The following is a 19,954-nucleotide window of genomic DNA, read 5'->3' on the forward strand; positions in this document are numbered from 1 at the left end:
GTAATCTGTGGTGGGCCGCCGAGATCCGCGCACTGAGGTCCAGGAGGCTGTCGACGCAGGTGTGGTCCAGCGGTGGGCCAAAGCCATTGAGCTTCTCTGTAACCTCTGATATGTACTTGCAGAGAGCGACCCAATGCTCAAGTGGGCCTGTTGATTTGGCCGACGCAACTTGAGGTCGTCGTTGTTCAAGGCAGTTCATTGGGACGCAGCTGGGACGACCAAGGTAAAGCGCCCACAGCCTGTCATAAACAAAGGCTGACAGGAACAAGGAGACTCTCAAGTCTGCATCTGCCTGGACGAGTATGCCGTGTCTGATCAATCGAGAGCAATCTTCATGAAGGCCAAGGTCGAATATCAGCCGGCACGCAATGCCTGCGGTGCTTTCTTAGCTTCAGATCAAATATCCCAGGACGCAAACGTACCATTGTATGTCCATCCAATTCTATCTCTAGCAGATGTGGCTTCAAAGTCGCTCAGCAGCAGGAACCCTTGCAAAGTCGCGATGGTGGGTCTCTCTAACTCAAAGACAATATCCTTCTTCGCCAGGTCGGCATACGCACGACCCAGCTTCCTCACGGAGCTTGATGTCCTGATCCGAGTTGCACATGCTAGCATAGCAGCTTCTAGAAATGGAGAAAAGTATTGGGAGCGTTGTCCGGATGCACGATGGGCCATGAAAAGTGACTCGTCAACAACAGGGACTGAACGAGAAGAAAAGCTCCAGTATGACTTGAGCAACATGTCCCTCAGTTGTAAAGAGTCCATGTCTACGGAGAAGCTCGACATGGGGCCAGTATCTGCGTGAATGGGGCCGTCTCCCACGTTGTTTGCCGGGAGAGATTGGATATGTAGTTGAGTGGTCGGACCATAATATCTCACCTGCCCAGGGCTTGAATCTGCATCCAAATTCTGCGTGACTTCCTCAATACTAGGCTCTTGATGCCGTTGAGAAATGGTCTCAGGCAGGGGTGGGTTGGCTGCTGTATGGGCATCGAGAGGGACCGGGGAACCTAACTCGATCGAGTTTCCCAACTGCGGGTCTATATTCTCTGTCTCGTCCGCATTGAATAGATCCGATGGAGACTCACGCCGATCCTCATCGTCGTCTTCGTGAACTTCGTGGTGTGATATTGGTGTACGCTGGCTGCAATCTCTTAGCTGTGAACGTGCCAAGGGCATTGGATTGTTGATCGCAACATAGAACAGGGCAGCCATTGGATGAGAAATTCATTTGAGAGACTCACTCCGAGTCTTCGTCGCCACTAACATCTCTCACCGAACTATCCTTATCCATCGGCTCGGCGTGTGGATAATCCAAGGACGATGTATCCGGTGGCGAGCATAGAGCCGATTGAGGATCTTGAGTCCTTGTTGTATTTTGGAGGTTTTTGATGCCACTCTGACTAAATATGGTGATTAGTGGTCGTCAATAAAACACGCCAGAAGTGAAGACCTTACCTGATGAGTGCTTCGAGGAATTCCAGTCTTCCTTGCAGAGCAACGATGTACTCTCGCGAGCCATGCCTGCAGATAGGCTCAGTTCAAATATCAGCATGCGTTGATTACAAAACTTCACACAATGTCGAAGTTAAAGAAAGGGAGTTCTGCTGTCTGACTTTCTTCTGTCGCCATTAGGCGTAGTCATGCACTCAATATTCGCGTTTCGGCAGGCTGTACAGCCTGTTCCTGGCTCCAGATTCTGAACATCGCACTTGGATCTCCGTCAGTCTTGTCATGGCTTAGGAAGAAAGTTGAAATACCTTTGTTTTCTTTTGCCGGCATCCAAGGCATGCCATGGACGCCCGGGGCTGGCTGCGTGCCGAAGGTTTGGACACGCGCCGCGTAGCAGTGGGGCTCCCGGCCGGGCCTTGAGAGCTCGGAGGCATGATACCGGCCAGACAAACGTTCTCGTTCAGCAGGGTAACAAATGAATGCTGCAGTGCGGAAACAGTATGTCAAACAAGCGCGCCGGAAGATGGATTGTGATGCGGAAATCTGAAAACGCCCTCGCCGGCAAGTATAAACATCTTTTCTCATCTTTCCAGCACCTGGTCTCCCATATGCAGGCCTTCCCAAGCGGCATCGGGCTTGTGCGGGGAAGAGAGGAGCTAAACATCCCCTGTCTTGTGGAGTGCATTAGGGGTTGCAGAAGATCTCACAGTGCGAACGCGAAGCATCCAAATTTATCAAGGCTCACTCTTGTTTTGGACGGCTGAAGGAGGGTGTGGAATGTCAAAGCGTATGAAGACCTTAGCAATAGGTGGTTTGCTGTTGGTTGGTTGCAGCGGCATAAGCAACCCACAGGAGACAGCACGGACATGGCTCCTCCGGCTGCATTTTCCGGGCACATTTTCGTCCCTTACCTTCAGGTAAACTCGGTGAGCCAGCCAGCCACATACCCTTGTTCATTCGGTGAGAAGCCAGCAGCCTTAGCGACCGAAACCCCCGCCCAGGGGCTTGGTAAACAAGCAGGTCTGTGCCTGCGAGGACTTCGTCTTCCTCAGCTCGCGTCGGTGACGTTGATTGACCTCAACTGCCATATCTACACCGTACCTCTCGAATACGGCAATATCTTGAGCGCAGATCGTGACACGTTCTCAAGAGTGCGGCGGCCGCATGATGGAAACTGATTCCAACAACGGTTCAAGGGGCCAGGACGGGCCCCGCTCGCGGAAACGAGCAGCAGCCTCTCAGGGCAAGTCGGAGTCAGCGGCTGAGAAAAAACGTACGCAGAACAGGATCTCTCAGCAATGTGCGAGAGAAAAGCAGTCTGCGTACATCCGCCAGATGGAAACTTTGGTCGCAGCTTTGAAGACTCCAAATGAAGATGCTACGGAACAAACGAAGTACGATGAACTGGTCAAGGCCCACCTCAAGCTCGCGGAGGAAAAGCAGCAGGTGGAAGACGCGTTGTTCCGCCTTCGTCAAAAGCTTTTGAGTGTTGGAAACCTTGCCACGGCAGCCGCTGGTGAGTGCGCCTATCCTGAACTCCCATGTTAGGCTTTAAGGCACAGCAAGCCAGCAACTAAGACACAAAGTAGATGATCCTATATTCTCAACGCTAAGCAAGTCATCCTTGGATTCAACGAGTGAGAAAGAAGCTCCTATGTTAGAGAGGAGTGAAGAAGAGCGTTCGTCAACGATCGCGGTCCCGCCAAGGGGGCCGGGTCCTGCCCCCGCGGCCGATGTTGCCGATCTTTCTGCGTCTAATCTCGGGGCTCCGGATGCGAGCTCGGGAGGAGCCGCTATGGGGCTGCAGTCAGCTCCAGAACATGCAGACACCAGCTACGTGGCCCAGTCATTGCATGATAACCGCAGTATCTTGCAATCACCTTCCGCTTTCTTGCCGGCGGATCTGACAATGATGCCAAGTCTTACCACTTCCATGCCCAGCTGGAGCTCTCCTTGTGCCTCGCCGAACCTACGTTTCCCTTTCGGACTGTTTGATTCAAATGCGATGCCAACCATGATGTCCCTACCTTCCGACATGATGTCCTTCCAACACCTCCAGCCCTCGGGTAACGAGATGACAGCTATCATCAACAACTCAAGCCTATTCGCGGACCAAGTCAAACTGGCCGCAAACCATGTCATGTCCAAATCAGTCAGCACGTCTCAGGATCAGATGGACCATCCACTCGTCATGGCCAACCAAGCACGCTTGGTGACCAAGCTTGCTTCAATTGCTGTTGAAGTCATAGGCGCTCTTGCAGGCCTGGAACCATACATCTACGGCGTTGTACGTGTCTTCACTCACTGCCTTGGCACCAGCTATTCTTGATTGCTAACGACCAGAGCCTCAGTACTTCTCCAAGTACATGGAATCCGTCATGCGCTGGCGAATCTCAAACTCCGTCGAAGACAGACTGCAAATTCCCGTCCCTTTCCGACCCACACCACTCCAATCCGCCACTCCCTTCCACCCAGTAGTCATCGACTTCATCAACTGGCCATCCATCCGCGATCAGATGATCCTGTACTCGTCCAAACTTGATCTTGACGCCATGAGCAGGGATATTGTCTTGAACACCGTCGTTGAGTTGCCTGGGAAGCGCGTATCTGTCAACATTCACGATGTGTTTTTCAACCACATTCTTCCTCGTGTCGGCGGTGGTCGGGCCGATGGCAGCAATTCCATGTTGCATAATCGTGAATGGATATACTTGAAAGTGCCCGTCAATCCTGCCGGCGGCATGACATACACCGGCTTTGCCCTGGTCCAAGAAGCTCTCGCAGCTGAAATGGACTGCAGGATGGGACAGGCCCAGTCTCCTAGATCGACTACAACGCATCTCAGGCCATCTGACGAGGGCCTTGCCAGCAGAAGCGCCCCGTATGGTCCAGAAATGATGGTTGCGGATGCCTTAGCAGCCTTTGGAATTGACCAGCCATCCAACTGGAAGCTTAGCAACGACTTTGCCAGAAAATACCCACATATCGATTGCTCGCTTGGTATGTCAAACTTCCAAATGCCGACGTATTTATCATTCAAACTTACTGACTATAGTGTAGATGTTTCTCAGTATGAGATGGTTTCCTCCTCCTCAATTTCATTAGACGATGTAGTAGAGTTATAGCGACCAGCATTTCCATCCCCGAAGAGCAAGCCGGGCGCCCAAGACTGCTTTCTGATACCAGCCCGTCTGCTTACACATTCCATACTCTTTCACCAATGAATCGCTCAAATTGATCCGTTCGAAAATGGCATCCTCTTCGCCGTTGCGCCTTCACCATTCCCCTTCTTCTTTGGTCCATCGTGAACCATGTCTGCCATCCTCATTACTCTTGCGTCCTCGGCATCCTTGTCCGGCTCATATCCAACAAACGCCCTGTCGATAGCATCTAACGCCATGTAAGGGCTGAGATCGCCGTTCTCCGCCATCATGTTCTTTGTAAAGCCTAGGCCCAAGTATTCCCACATATTGTGCTTATTCGAGTACTTGATCTCGAAGTCCTCGTACCTCGGCTCTGCGATCAGTTCGCAAAAGTGCAGGCTGCTACCAGGCCAGATCGCATTGACGCGCCCTGTGTTGTTGTCCTTGTACCACGATCGACACCCAGAGTCCGCCCATGCGGTCCCGACCATCCAGGCCTGCGCATGCTCATTGAACTGGTCTGTGACGGACTGCTTTGGAACCATAGAGGCAATGTTCTCTCGCTGCATCTTCTGTATGACTTTCAGGATGTACCGCCCTACAGCCTGGAGAGGTCCCATAACACTTCCGTTGGCGATGGGGAATGACGGCCCCACGACCGTGAAGTAGTTGGGTATATCAGGCACACCCACGCTGAGATATCCTTCAGGGACTTTCTTCCATTTCTCCTGTAGGCTAATTCCGTTGCGTCCGACGACTGAGAAAGGCGGTCGGAAACTGGCGTCGAAGCCGGTAGCGCAGATGATGGTGTCAACCTCGACCTCGTCGCCATTGGATGCAATGATGGTGGATGGGGTGACTTTTGTTACTGCACCCCTATGCAACACCACGTTCTCTTTTTGGACTGCGCGCATGTATGGATTACCAGGCGTAAGTCTTCGGCAGCCGACAGCGAAGTTGGGAAGTAGTTGTTCAAAAATGTCGTCTCTGTGGATGAACTTGCGCATGCGGTCTGTGAAGTGCTCGCGAATCATGCGTGCCTCGGCGCTGTGGACCATGAACGCGCGTAATCCAGCCGCAGTATTCAATTTGTCTTCGATAAACTTGGCTTTGTGAACAAGAGCTTTGGTGTCGCTCCTCATGGACTCGCGCTCGTTTGTAGTGTCTGGGATAACGTCTTTAGCAAGCTGAGGTTTCAGTCAAATGGAGCAACGCCTACAGTCGAAGTTGTCGCCACTGTGATCTGCAAACTCCGCGAACCATACCGGCGTCCTGACAAAGATGTCCATCTTTTCGACATGCGGTTGCATTGTAGGAACAACCTGCATGCTCGTCGCTCCAGACCCAATGACTGCCACCCGGCGACCTTTCCATTGCTCCTCGCCAAAGTCGGTCGGCCAACGTGCGGTATGTATCAGTCGCCCTTCGAATGAATGCAGACCATCGACCTCTTCGGGAAACTTCCATGAGTTGAGAATTCCGTTTGCGCCGATCACAATGTTGGCTACATCTTCGCGAATCTCCCCGGTTTCTGAATTCTTGATTCGGATGTGCCACTGCGACTCGTCTTCGTTCCAATCGCAGCTTATTACTGTTGAGTTGAAGACCATCTGCTTTCGAAGTCCAAAGCACTCAACAACGCGGTCGAGGTAGCGGAAGATGTCCTCGGATGGACTTAAGTACTTTGGCCAGTCGGGATACAAGGCGAAAGCAAAGGCATACGCATGGGAAGGTACATCGCACGCACAACCCGGGTATCTGTTCTATGAGATCGTCAGCGTCGTCTAGTTGAGTTGCGACAAGAAGACGAACCTCAAGCCAGGTTCCTCCGATATCACCGTTCTTCTCATAAACTACATGTTGGATGTTTTCGCCGTGTTTCTGTATCAGGTATGACATGAGTATGCCACTAATCCCGGCTCCAATCGTGATGACTTTGATTTTCTGATTTGGAGAGTTGAGGACGACGTCGGGGATTTGGTACTCTCCAAGCCTATGTCCTAGCCGGTATCCGTACTTTCCCCCGGGCTGATCGTCTTGTACATCACCATGTCGGGAGGCGTTTCCATTCGTGCTAGGGTCAAATACCATGGCGTTGGTTTCAATAACGAGCGGTGCTGTGAGTGCTTGCTTTTACGAGATTAAGTGCCTGGTCGATGACCTCGATCCCGTTTAGTCGAATAAGGTTTGGCATCCAAAGTCGAGACAACCGAGTTAGGGAATAGCCTTCTGGCGTCTCATCATAGACATGAACATTGACGAATAATTATAGACTTTAATGGTTTTTTTCGCTGGACATGTCACTTGCAGATTGCTAGATTGAATATTGGCACACAAGTGTTCCACGGTCTCCGGAAAAGGGCTCGCGGTTCGCCGAGACTGATTTGATAGAACATTTCAACCGTGCGCCTGATACACCGAGGCGCATTCAGGAGCCCCAAGCTCCCAAAAGTTGCATCCATTCCCCAGGGCAGTGCGTGTGCACTGTACGCTGTCGAGCGTTGCCATGCACCAACAAAGCTCCCCCGCATGATGCATCCACTCCCGGCTCCACTCCACCAAGATGACAATGAAATATCACTGTCATTCTTATTTTGACGCAGTCACTGTGAATTCTCAGGGGTAGGTTTGGGCAACGCTCGCCCTTGGGCCAGGCTGTATTACTAGGTCACCAAGAAGGACGACGACGAATCTCAAATCCTGAAACTCAAAGCGCGAAATGACGATTACATGATGTAAAGACATCGACTGTCATACGGCAGTCAACAAGGTGCGCCTCCAGGCGGCAAACTGCGAAGAAAAAAGTTAGAAGGGAAGAAAGAGACATCGACTGCCTGTGGTCCGGCAATGAGTACCCATTCTACAGCTAGTTTCTCCACGGATGTTCATAGACGGAAGGAAAACACATGAGATGATTTGGAGGGCGGGAAATAGAAGCCGAGCCATGATCAGCGCTTTATCAGATTTTAGGATTCTCCATATGATGTGAATGAAATCTAAGCTGGCTCAAACTGGCCTGTGATAATTATTTACAAGGTCACGAAGATACTCCCAAGAAACAGCGCAAGTCATTCAACGTATCCCACAAGACTATCATCATGAACGGAACTGACTCAACTCTCTCATTTTCGACGTTTTGTAACGTCATCGACGGGGCTTCAACTACCACCACGGAGACTCGACATGGCATTAACCCGTCCACTCTTGAAGCTAATCCCGAAGTCCCCATCTCACGGCCTGAAGATGTAGATCGAGCAGTTAAGGCAGCGAGAAAGGCGTTTGGGACATGGCGTCTCGTGCCGGAAGAGGATCGCAGGAAGGCCGTGGCTGCATTCGCAGCTTCACTTGGCGAGCACTTACAGGATTTCGCCACGATGCTTGTCAAGGAGCAGGGCAGACCTGTAAGATTGGCTAAAGCGCGTCTTCTGATCATCATTTATTGGCAAAGTGCATTCAGATGTGGGGTGCGCAAATGGAGGTATCTGCTTCTGTTGATCGTCTTGCGGCTACCGCCAAGATTTCACTGCCAGAGACCGTGGTTGAAGATACCGAAAAACGTCAAATCGTAACCAGATATACGCCTTTAGGGGTCGTATGTGCTATTGTGCCTTGGAACTGTATGTTTACTCCACGTGGGCTTCCCATGGAATAGGTTCGGGATTACTAACACAGATGATTGCCTAGTTCCCATCAATCTAGGTAAGCTTCTTCGACTCACTCGCTCAAAGGCAAAATTTGGCTCACATTCGGTTTCATAGCCTGTACCAAGCTCGGAGCTGCCCTGGTAGCCGGTAATGCCTTCGTACTGAAGCCATCGTGGGTCACTCTTTTGAAAAGCTCGCACGCAATATTCATACAATCCACTAAATTTGTTCAAGACCTTTCACTCCTTATTGTGGTCTGAAGCTTTGCGAGCTCGCTCAGCGATATTTACCGCCTGGGGTAGTCCAATGCCTCAGTGGCGACGATAGGCTCGGTCCATGGCTGACAGCACATCCTGGCATTGACAAAATCAGTTTCACAGGCTCGACTGAGACTGGTAGGAAGGTTATGGAAAGTTGCAGCAGAGGCTTGAAACGTGTCACTCTTGAGTTGTGAGTTCACACTGACCACTCATCTTGCAAAGCATTCTTCGGTGAACTTATATGACGCTTAGAGGCGGAAATGACGCTGCCATTGTTTTCCCAGACGTTGACGTCGCGTCGACCGCCACAGCAGTGAGTATTTTAAAGCCATTTGCTCTGATTCAACCAATATTGAAGCTAATTTCACTCAGATTGCCCAAACATGTCTCTTCAACACGTCTCAGGTGAGAGGAGGGCATCTAGTGATAGATGTGTTTGTGCTAAGGATCTTTTAGGTCTGTCTAACGATCAAACGTATTTATGTTCATACGGATATCTACCCTCAGTTTCTCCAAGCCTTCAGCGCGGTGGTCGAGTCCTCCAAGCCTAGTGACGGCTTTGCTGAAGGCGCTCTTCTGGGACCTATCCAAAACGAAACACAGTTCAAGAAGATCCAAAACATGGTATCGGAAGTAAGATCGGCAAACTTCAAGATAGTCTCCGGTAACGCATCATCTGCCGCGACTGGCAAGGGATATTTCGTTGCCCCCGTCGTGGTGGACAACCCGCCTGATGATGCACCCGGGGTCACTCAAGAGCCTTTTGGTGAGTCTTTTAGTCCTCAACCCACATCCGACGTCTTTCTAAGCTATACAGGACCCATTATTCCGCTTCCCACCTGGTCGGACGAGGAAGATGTCATTCAGCGAGCCAATGACAGCAAGCTTGGTCTTGGGGCATCTGTGTGGACACAAGATCTTGACCACGGAGCGAAGGTAGCCAGACGTCTGGAGGCAGGAAGTGTTTGGATCAACAATCATATGGATCTCGGTTCCAGTGCACCGTTTGGAGGCCACAAAGAGTCAGGTTTCGGGGTTGAGGGGGGACTCGCGGGAATCATCGGTTACTGCAACTCGCAGACACTCTATGTTCCCAAGAAATAGCCATACAAGTATGAAGTTATCCAATTAACACTATAAATGCCACATTCTTGCGCAGTAGCAATGTGTCGATACCGTAGTTTCAGGTCTCTTCTCACCCGACCATTTCTTAAGGCAATAGTGAAGTAGGATTTGCAGGATTTGCATAAATTTGCGGTAGGCGTCTCAAATCGGCGTATGGGTAGGTTGCCGGAAAATACAACCGAGGCTTCGGTAACGCTCGTGCTTCCCACCCCACCTTGCATCATTTGCAGTATCTGCACATATGCGATAACAACAAGCGAATTGAGTAATCAAATCCGACGATTGCTGTTATCTAAATAGTTCGATAGCTGGTTTTCTATACAGTTCGTTGACACGGTCGCCATCGCCTGGTCTTCACCTCACCTTGTCCAGGCAGTCAAGATGTTGTCAATCGACGAGGTAGCAACGCATAATTCTAGGAACTCATGCTGGATCATTGTTTCTGGTCACGTTTATGACGTGACGGACTTCTTGGATGAGCATCCAGGGGGAGCTGGTGTGATTCTGCGCTATGCAGGGAAGGTATGTGTGTTGAACGAAGAGATGACAGCTTGTTGACCAAGTTCAAGGATGCAACTGAAGAATATGAGCCGATACATGCTGAAGGCACGATTGAGACGCATCTACCAAGAGGTTATCTACGTTCTTCACTCATTGGTTTTTAAGAAACTGTGGACTGATCCATCATCAGATAAGAGGCTTGGTCCTGTAATTCGGTCACCGAGTGCTGAAAGGAAGAAGTCTCAGGATCCCTACCAAAGTCAAAGCCTTGTAACAGAAGGCTCAGCAACGGTGCTGCCACTTTCAGCTTGCCAGTCTCTCTCTGATATTGCCCAAGCTGCCGCTCTCACCCTTACGCCAAAAGCAAAAGCGTATTACACCAGTGGCGCTGAATCACATACGTCCTTACTCCGTAACCAATCCGATTGGTCTCTCGTCTCTTTCCGACCTCGCGTTCTTCGTAATGTCTCAAGGGTCTCAATGAGTTGTCGAATTATGGGTTTACAGAGTAGTCTGCCTGTCTTTATAGCTCCCGCCGCCGCAGCTCGCCTGGGTCACGTTGACGGCGAGAAGTGTCTGACTCGAGGAGCAGCACGTATGGGAATCCCACAATGTGTTAGCACTTATTCATCCGTGGCACCAAAAGACTTGACGGAGTGCTTTCAGGCGGAGACGGGCGGTCGTGGTGGCGGGATGGTGTTCCAGCTCTATGTGCCCAAGGTGAAGAAAGACGCCGAAGGACTCATCTTGAAGGCAAAGGAGCTCGGCTTCGACGCTTTGGCTGTCACGGTTGATGCCCCGGTAATTGGGAAGCGGGATGTGGATGATCGCTTCAAGGCCTTACTGGATTACGAGGCAGGCGTCGTCGCACAGGACAGCACGACACACCCTCCATTCCCAGGAGAAGAGGCAGAGACACTCCGTGGCCACCACTGCTCTTCCTTTGAGTGGGGTGACATTCCTTGGATTCGAGGGCTCTGGGGCGACAGACCGATCATCTTGAAAGGCATCCAAACGTGGGAAGATGCGCTCGAGGCAACGAAGTACGGAGTTGATGGTATCTACCTGAGCAACCACGGCGGGAGGCAGCTCGACCACGCACCGAGCTCTGTCAGAGTTCTGCGTGATATTCGACTTCGTTGTCCTGAGTTGTTCAAATCCTTCGACATTTACGTTGACGGCGGCGTAATGAGAGGCACAGATGTAGTTAAGGCCCTCTGCTTGGGAGCCCGAGCGGTGGGTATCGGGCGCGGGTTCATGTACGCGCTTAGTGCCTATGGCACGGAAGGTGTGCTCAAGGCCATATCGAGTGAGTAAATAAACAGCGAGACAGGCGTATCATGTTGCTGACTTGTTGCCTTAGTCTTGAGCGATGAGATACAGACCACCATGAGACTGTTGGGAGTAACTGATCTCGAGCAATTAAACGAGAGCTACATAGACCTCGACGACTTGGAGTCTTTGACTGGGAGACACCAGAAGGTTCTGTCTAAGATCTAGCCAAGCACCGTATGGTGCAGCGTCCGTTATTTTATCATGGCCTTTTTTTCTTTCGGGGGGTGCGTAGGTGTTACCGTTTGAAGTACTTGATGTATCACTTCAGGAAACTATCCAACTTTCGTATGTCGATCAGTTGCCCCATCGTCCACGGAGACCCGCACATCTACACCGCGCACCGGCAGCAGCTCTGGGGCTGAAGGATCGTAAAGAGGCATACAAGGGTAGAGATTTCAATCGTTCGGGGAGGGTACCCGAATTCGATGAGTTAGATGCTGATCATGAACTCTTTGGCTCAATTCATGGGTGGAACCGCAGAATGCCAACTGGAATTGTCTTTGATTCGCCAGCCTGCCCGCACAGCACTCTGCCGTGTAACCTTGCACCAACACCTGCAGGCTGGGCACTACAAAGTCCCCATAGACATGCGTCTACTTTGAACTTACTTGTTGTCAGCATCAGATATTAGCGGAGTTAGTGCGTCTCGGCGACAACCAAAAGACCCGCGCAGGAGAAGGATAAGCCCCGCGATTTGCGCGCATTTGTCTCTGCATCTTACCATTCAACATACGTATTACCAAACTCCCAAGCACGACTCTGACTATCCTGCAACTCCATTTCATATCAACCATCATAGTTCTGTGACTGTTCTCGAGCACTGTACTGTCAATGGCGTTCATTACATGTGCAACGAACCATGCCATGCTAACCTCGTTTGTAAGTATGGACGACACCTTGTTTCCGTCTCATCTTCTTCTACTAATACCTCGGGTTTGAGGGCGACGCTCTTGAGTCCGCCGGACTAAAGGTCCTCCGGCAAGGCACAGCGGCTTACAAAGCTCGTGATGAGTCCTACTTCTCTGTTTCGGCCCAGCTGAGCCCTGGTTTCATCGTCCAACCAGTATCAGCCGCAGAGGTCTCTCTGACGGTCACGAAGTTGAAGTCAATGGGCTGTAGCTGGGCTATCCGCGGCGGTGGTCATGCAACGTGGGCTGGGGCCTCCAACAGTAGGTTGAATCCTTACGGCCAGTTCCCGAATATGGCACAAATTTGCTGATTGTCAAGTTGCCGATGGCGTCACCATTGATATGGGCCTAATCAAGGAGGTACAATACTCACCAGATCTGAAGATCGCGAGTATTGGTGCCGGTGCTCTCTGGCGCGACGTCTACTCCTCGCTCGAACCATACGGGGTGACTGCTCCAGGGGGTCGCACCTCGACCGTTGGTGTTGCCGGTTTCCTCACCAGTGGCGGCAACAACTTCTTCAGCGCCGAGGTCGGTCTCGGCTGCGACAATGTCGTGAATTTCGAAGTCGTCCTGGCCAGCGGCAAGATCGTCAATGCCAACAGGGAGACCAACTCTGATCTGCACAAGGCCCTCAAAGGAGGATCGAACAACTTTGGCATGGTCACCCGCATCGACATGCAGACTGTTGATGTTGTAGAGATCTGGGGCGGTCAGATTGTTTACCCTCTCAGCACGACAGAGCAACACATCGCCGCCTATGTGAAGTGGGTTGACAACATTCCCAACTACACCAAGGGCTCGGCTGTCACATTCTGGGCTTACTCACCATCAGCCGGCACCGTCGTGTCAACTGCTGTCCATGACACCGCAAATTCCGAGTGGGTCCGGGCTTACGACGATTTCCGGAACATCCAACCTCAAACCATGAACACGCTCCGCCACGATAGTCACCTGAATATGACGGTCGAACTCGAGGAACCGACTGGGTACCGCCAGGTCTGGTTGACTTTGACGGGCAAGAACGATGCGCGTTTCATACGTCGCGCTGTCGAAGCCCAAAGCAAATTCATCGAGAACTGGAAGAACACCCAACACGCTGATTTTCTCAACTACATTACCTTCCAAGCCATGCCAGCTTTGCTCTTCCGTCACTCGGTCGAGAAAGGCGGTAATGTCATCGGTATGGATCGGGAGAAGTGCAATGCAATTCTCTTCCAGATGCAGCATATGGTTCGCTCTGCAGACGCTGAGAAAGAGGCCCGTCGGCAACTTGTCGCTTTGCGAAAAGAGCTGAAGGACTACAGTGTCGCAGAAGGTATCGACGTGGAGTGGGAGTACCTGGGCTACGCGGACAGTGACCAAGATCCGCTGAGCACTTATGGCCCTGAGAATATCAAGTTGCTCAAGGAAGTTGCGGCTAAGTACGATCCAGAGCAGGTGTTTCAGAAGAGAGTTCCTGGAGGCTTCAAAATCTCCAAGGTTGCGTGAGTTTCATTCGCAACATGGATGGCCAACGTAGCCGCGTGGTAGCTCAGCGCGGTGGAATGTCTGACTTCGGTCCAAGTAGCCGCCTTCCCAATGAATCAGGATACGCAAATCATATTTCACATTCGCACATTTGGTTAAAAAGCGATGCACTCGGCTCGCTCGCTCGGCGAAACTATTCGGGCCACTCGGCGGGGTTGTTCAAGTCACGCATCATTGGGTTTTTTAAAATGGCCGATTGCCGCACCAAATCCATCGCACCAAGCTTAAAGCCTTGTCTTCTCTTGGATAAGTGACGGGACACTTACTCTCTATTCACGAAACATAAAGCATCGAGACCTCAAAGGTATCTCGGAGTTTCCGATCCAATATTGTTGACTTACAAGCGAAGCTCCTGGTTCGGTTGAACCACTCTTATTCCAGATTGAGCTTAGCGTCCGAAACGCAAGTCACGAACCGAACGATACGAGCGCTCCGAGCGGTGCGGAGTAACTAGACCCTCCCGTCTATTTACGGATCGCCGCCCGTGGATTCCGCGTCGTGCCCACGACCCATCACCGCCCTTCAAAAAAGTGCGACGTTGACTCCCTCTCAATCAAACATCAAGGCTGCTACTGATGATGCACTCGGTTGTCTGTGCCGGCATTTGAAAGCACGGAGGATCGCAGCCCCGAGATCGATCCGCTGTCCCGGGTCAGTACCGACAGCCAGTACGAATACTTTGAAACTTTGAAACCCTTGCGACGCACGAGTCCGATCTGGTGCCGTTCACACCCCGGGCGAATGATCGGGGGCCAAACCCGCCTGCGGCATGGAGATCATCGCGGATAGCAGCAATTTGAAGATTTCAAAGAGGCCGCACCGCAAGTCCAAGCTGGGTTGTAAGACATGCAAGCAGCGGAAGATAAAGGTTCGTCCCAACTCAGTTTTGTGTACATCCCTGCTGTGTGGCTCTGCCTCTGGTCCCCTATTCTCTCCGAAAACACCTGGTCCTCTTGTACAGTTCGACAGCTCAGTCCATAACAACATGCATATAGCCCTAGCATACTGACCTGTCACACCATCCAGTGCGATGAGCTGAAGCCAGCATGTCAGAACTGCGTTAGGCATCTGGTAACATGCGACTTCCTAAAGAGCCATCCAATATCATCGCCTTTTCCAGCATTTGGCATGCACATTTCGCTACAACAAAATGCATCATCGCCAATACCATTACCGCCGCAGTTGTTGGACCCTCCGGTGGACAAAGACCTCAACTTCGTGGACTTGGAGCTGATACACAACTTCACCACTGCTGTCTACATGACATTGTCGACGGATCCGCTGGTACGCCAAATGTGGAGAGTTTCTGTGGTACGTCTGGCTCTCAAATGTGACTACGTGATGCGAACGCTGCTGTCCATATCGGCGTTACACCTGGCCCATCAACGGCCAGAACGCAAGGAGGCACTTGTGGCTAGGGCATTGTTGTACCATCGACTCGCCAGCCGTGAAGCAATGGGGTTGATGAGCAGCTTGGACGAAAGGAACGCTGAGAACCTGTTTCTCTTCTCTTTGTTGACGATATTCTTCGGTGAGTCGACTTGTTCCAGAGCCTATTAATATGCAGGAAAAGAGTCAAGAGCTGACCTTAGAGTTGTTTTTTTCAGCTCTCGCATCTGGGCGCTACCTCAAAGAATCAGCCGTCGTCTGGGAATCCGCCTTCCCAGACTGGACTTTCCTGCTCTCTGGGGCATGTTCGCTCATAAAACTCTTGAACGCGAGGATATACGACGGACCTCTGCTACCTATCATTCGGTACGCGACGGAAAGGTTCTTCACGGCCCGCGACGAGACTTCGGCACACCCAGAGAATCTCGAAAATCTCAGGAAGCTCATTGGCAGCAATTGCCGGGATGAGAACCTGTTAGATATCTACAACTACGCCATCGACGAATTACGACACCCTCTCTCGCTCGCACTGCACGGTGGCGGCCATGGCATGGATATTATGGACATGTTCATCTGGAAGTACTTCGTCGCGGAGGACTTTTTGCCCTTGCTGAAGACACCTGAGACGAACCAGGAGGCCGTTGTTATTTATGCCCACTTTTGCATTGTCTTGGGCAAACTGGAGAGCCAGTGGTGGTTGCAAGGATGGGCAAAGCATTTGATATCCCAAGCCTGGGCGTTGCTTGACGAGAGCTACAAGCCCTGGATACAGTGGCCGATGGAGGAGTTAGGGTGGGTGCCACCACAATAGTGTATTTTGACGTATTATAGAGCTCATTTCAAAGCACATTATTGAAGAACTCCCCGGTCCTTACGTCAGATATGACACCGAAGCAATCTCCGCGAACTTTTGCATTTAGGAACGGTTGCGGAGAGCATATGACCTAGATACGGAAGTACTGCTTTGTTGTTCTCTTTCCAGCCATATTTCAACAGGTCAGATAGGAGACACTAAGCGCCTACAGGCCACAAGACAATCCCGTCCGATTTCCCCCCGGATTCCCCTAAAACCGGGGCCGTCCCGGCCTTCAGCAACCAGAACGTCGGCGCCGGTACCGTTCTCCACCAGGCGCGTCACAGGCCGCCCGCCATTCTCCACTTCCCGTCGAGCACGGACCCACTCTGGCAGCGGGATGACGTCGCAACCCGCAATCGAGATCCTGACCAGCTTTTTGGGTGTCACCTTCGCCCGCCCTTTCATCCCACGTGTCGAAGCGCATCACTCGCAGCCTTGGTCGCATCAACCCAAGCCCAACGGTTATCTTTTGGCCAGTAGCCCAAGATCTCCCAGTCGATAGCCAAGCCTTGCAAATTTTCAAGCGACATCCCAGACTCTCGAGATTACCTTTTGGTCATGATTGGACTCTGGAACCACCATGCGTGGCGTGCGAGAGGTCTTTGATGTGGCTGCCAACTTCCAGGATTTGATGTCACCGCACTGATGATGTCTGTGCAGGGGTCAGCTCTGAGTCTCGACTGGGATCCTCCCCGGTTGCCTGACTGCGCGGCCAGCCTATGGCATCCCGCAGCGAAGCCTCCATCACGGCCGTTATGACGTATCCACGGGCATCATCAGCCACACGCACGCACGCACGCGTTGGCGAGGAGGGATGGCGAGTGACGACTCTGACGAAGTGTGTGCGCGTGTGCGTGTGTGTGTCTGGGCCTGAGAGAGGGGTTTATATCAGGCCAGAGCTCTTTCGTGGTTCCTCGTCCGTTTGAGGTGTTCAGCTTGTTGATCCATTCTAGACTTCAGTCGATTCTCAGTTGCTATTCACAAGCGAATAATATCACATTTCCACCAGGTCTCTCTATCAAAACCGGACAACATGGAGTGGGCAAAGCAGACATACAACCAGCAGTACGAGAGATGGGTTCCTTGGCTCGAGGACTTCTACCTGCGATGGTTCACCAAGGACAACAAGGCTAGCTACACGACCAAGGGTAAGCACTTTTTCATACTCTTCATAAAACCAAATCGCAGTGGCACATCGCTAACTCGTGAACTTCCAGACACCCTCGGCAAGACCAAGGTGACCGGCGTCGAACAAGTCGACACCCTTCAAGACGGCGTCCACAACCTCGCAGCCGGCCAGGTCGGCCAAGGCGGCCTCCTCCAGCCCATCGGCGACCTCACCTCCAAGGAGGGCATCAACCGCGCCGAGCGTCAAGGCAAGGATGACGAGGGCGGCTACGTCCCGACCGCCGTCCCGGGCTCCAGCGCCGTCAACACCGCTGCCGGTGGCATCGCCGACGGCGGTAAGGCCGTCGCCGGCACGGCTACCGACGGCGTCAAGGGTGCTGGCAGCTACGTCGGCGGCCTCTTTGGTGGCGGCAAGAAGCAGGAGCAGAAGTAAACCAGCTCGACTTCGCCGTGCTGCAAGCAATTCACAGTATGATGATCGAGGTTGGGATGTAGGGAAAGCAGGCGTTTGTTTCATCTGTCAGGACTGTCAAATAGCATCTTTTAGTCACGATAATACCCGCTCAGTCACATGAAATGATTTTTTATGAAAATTCCCCTTTATTTCCCATCCTAAGTTGGTGACAACCCCGAATGCGTTTCGTCTGGGAAAGCAAACATCAAGCCCAGATTCGGATGTGGCGTCCGCGGTCCGAATTGTTTATTGGACCTACCTGTCTCCCCATGCCCCGGTCGAAGGGGGTTCCTGTCTGTGGTGGGCGCGGGTCGATTGCTGTCTTCGCCGTTTGCTTGCCCGCAAATCTGGTTGGGCGGGTGCGATGCCCTGTTCCTGTTGCGTTTGCTGGGCTGGCACGGGCGCGCCGCGAGCCCGCTTCGCTTTTAAGAGTCGTTTGATTTCCCTTCTTGTTTCTTTCGCACCTGTTTTCCTGTCCGGTGTGTGCGCGGTGTGTTCGCTGTCTGGTGTCTGCGTTGGTTTGTTGGCGACCTGGACTGTTGTTTTTTTACCGAGATGAGTGACGAAAGAGAACGGGCCGGCCGGCTCGGCTTGCGGACCTTGACCAGGAAGACGGTTCGTTTGGTACGGAAACTGACGGGCAGGACGGATCCTGGCAAGAAGGGCCGTGGTTCGGTTGACACTGGGGTTTGGAGGGCCAGAGAGCAGCCGAGGCTCGTCGCTGGGAGTGATTCCTGGTTCACGCTTGCTTCGCCTACCGTCTGCGACGCTTCTTTCGGGGACTTCTGGATCGACGGCAAACGAGCGCAGGACGTACAAGCGCCTGAACATGGTCAAATTCAAAGCGAGTTGTTTGGGAAGCTTCCCAGGGAGATACGGGAGATGGTCTACCAGGAGCTCTGGCGCGATGCCGGGATGGGCCAGCACATCATACGCACTGAGGCCGGGTATGCTCACACCCGCTGCTTGCTCCACCGACCCGGAGACCCGGAAGAGAAGCAAGAGGGTGGTGAGCCCTGGGAGTCAATGTGGATGGTACCGGATGCCCGGGGAACGGTCCCTCTGTGGTACAAGCGGGAGATGTCGACATGGTGCGATCACTGGAAGTGCGAGGAGGCCAGAGAAGAGAACGAGATATGGAAAGATATCGCGAAGGGGCGTCGTTGCGTCAAGGTCGACACCTGGACTGCTTTCCTGCCGATGATGTTAACGTGCAAGCGGATGTAAGTGATCCATGGCCCAGACCTCCATCGTATCTCGATGATGGCAGCCATCCAACATGCTTCAGTGACTAACAAGTTCGAACAGGTATCACGAATGCGCGGCCTCGATCTACAAATCCCTCACATTCACAATAACCGACATCGCCCTCGCCACAGACATCATCAGAGCTCGAAACCTCTTCGGGACACGGCACCGGAGCCCCGCCCATCCCTTCCGCCGCATCAACCTCTCCTTCCGGCGGCACATCTACGAAGGCAGGACCTTTGAGCAATGGGTCGAATCCTGGAGCAAGATCCTCCGCTTACTCGACACGCCAGACCTCAAGTCGGTGCACCTCTGGCTAGACAGCGACGTCTTCTACGAGCGGCAGTGGCTCTCCGTGACGTCCAACGTCCTCCGCCGGATTCCGGAGGCGCTGACCCACAAAGCCGCCGTCAGCCTCCCGCCGGACGGGCACCGGGACCGGGTGGTGGGGGCCGCGTGGCTGAGCGATCTGGAGCAGATCCCGCTGGCTCCCTCGCGGGGCACCACACTCGCGGAGGAGGCGGAGGAGGAGGCGAAGTGTTTCGGGTGAGACGGCTACGGACGTGAAGCCTACGGGGGTTGGATGAGTCTAGAACCCGGGCGGGTAACTAAGAAGAGCATGTGAGGGGCATGTGATATCGGGCCCGATAGGTTGGGAGAGCTTTGCTTCAAGGTTGTGATGGGACGACGGGGCACCCGTTGATGCCGGGGCGAAGCGCGCGAAGGGCCTAGAATCTGGAGGGTCTGGAGCCAATGGACCTGTTCACTTGCCAACCTTGCTGACTGCGATGATCCTGTCACGAAGCCTCTGAGATCTCCCACCATCATGAAATCCTGCGCACGCTCACAGCCGGCGGAGGGATCCCGGTTGGACGGCTGCACACCACCTTCGGCAAACATGTATTTGACATGGCACGATTTTCAGACGCCTTTCTCGCGTGGCGGCGGAGAGAGCGAAAGTCACGGGAGGAAGCTTTGCTG

General features: G+C 52.6%; 7 protein-coding genes across 7 annotated transcripts; 6 read left to right on the forward strand and 1 right to left on the reverse strand.

Moving 5' to 3' along the window:
- Window positions 1–2,619: 2,619 nt before the first annotated feature.
- COL26b_008352 (uncharacterized protein) lies at window positions 2,620–3,029 on the forward strand (the record flags this gene model as incomplete). The annotated part of the gene is made up of 2 exons (XM_053181115.1): window positions 2,620–2,968; window positions 3,001–3,029. The coding sequence occupies 2 exons, from the start codon at window positions 2,620–2,622 to the stop codon at window positions 3,027–3,029; spliced, it is 378 nt and encodes a 125-aa protein (XP_053034997.1).
- A 461-nt stretch (window positions 3,030–3,490) lies between these two features.
- Window positions 3,491–4,512, forward strand: COL26b_008353 (uncharacterized protein; the record flags this gene model as incomplete). The annotated part of the gene is made up of 3 exons (XM_053181116.1): window positions 3,491–3,739; window positions 3,804–4,452; window positions 4,508–4,512. 3 exons carry the CDS (start codon window positions 3,491–3,493, stop codon window positions 4,510–4,512), a joined length of 903 nt encoding a protein of 300 aa, XP_053034998.1.
- A 169-nt stretch (window positions 4,513–4,681) lies between these two features.
- COL26b_008354 (uncharacterized protein) lies at window positions 4,682–6,205 on the reverse strand (the record flags this gene model as incomplete). Its single annotated transcript, XM_053181117.1, has 2 exons — window positions 4,682–5,760; window positions 5,815–6,205. The coding sequence occupies 2 exons, from the start codon at window positions 6,203–6,205 to the stop codon at window positions 4,682–4,684; spliced, it is 1,470 nt and encodes a 489-aa protein (XP_053034999.1).
- Window positions 6,206–8,740: 2,535 nt separating this feature from the next.
- Window positions 8,741–11,625, forward strand: COL26b_008355 (uncharacterized protein; the record flags this gene model as incomplete). The annotated part of the gene is made up of 7 exons (XM_053181118.1): window positions 8,741–8,812; window positions 8,872–8,904; window positions 8,956–9,265; window positions 9,317–9,445; window positions 10,112–10,146; window positions 10,792–11,434; window positions 11,489–11,625. The coding sequence occupies 7 exons, from the start codon at window positions 8,741–8,743 to the stop codon at window positions 11,623–11,625; spliced, it is 1,359 nt and encodes a 452-aa protein (XP_053035000.1).
- Window positions 11,626–12,710: 1,085 nt separating this feature from the next.
- Window positions 12,711–13,859, forward strand: COL26b_008356 (uncharacterized protein; the record flags this gene model as incomplete). Its single annotated transcript, XM_053181119.1, has 1 exon — window positions 12,711–13,859. The coding sequence occupies one exon, from the start codon at window positions 12,711–12,713 to the stop codon at window positions 13,857–13,859; it is 1,149 nt and encodes a 382-aa protein (XP_053035001.1).
- Window positions 13,860–17,176: 3,317 nt separating this feature from the next.
- COL26b_008357 (uncharacterized protein) lies at window positions 17,177–17,704 on the forward strand (the record flags this gene model as incomplete). The annotated part of the gene is made up of 2 exons (XM_053181120.1): window positions 17,177–17,291; window positions 17,361–17,704. The coding sequence occupies 2 exons, from the start codon at window positions 17,177–17,179 to the stop codon at window positions 17,702–17,704; spliced, it is 459 nt and encodes a 152-aa protein (XP_053035002.1).
- Window positions 17,705–18,607: 903 nt separating this feature from the next.
- On the forward strand, window positions 18,608–19,523 carry COL26b_008358 (uncharacterized protein; the record flags this gene model as incomplete). Its single annotated transcript, XM_053181121.1, has 2 exons — window positions 18,608–18,948; window positions 19,034–19,523. The coding sequence occupies 2 exons, from the start codon at window positions 18,608–18,610 to the stop codon at window positions 19,521–19,523; spliced, it is 831 nt and encodes a 276-aa protein (XP_053035003.1).
- Between the last annotated feature and the right edge of the window lie 431 nt (window positions 19,524–19,954).

Source organism: Colletotrichum chrysophilum (assembly GCF_026319265.1).
Source record: "Colletotrichum chrysophilum strain AFK26 chromosome Unknown scaffold_72, whole genome shotgun sequence".
Taxonomy (NCBI): domain Eukaryota; kingdom Fungi; phylum Ascomycota; class Sordariomycetes; order Glomerellales; family Glomerellaceae; genus Colletotrichum; species Colletotrichum chrysophilum.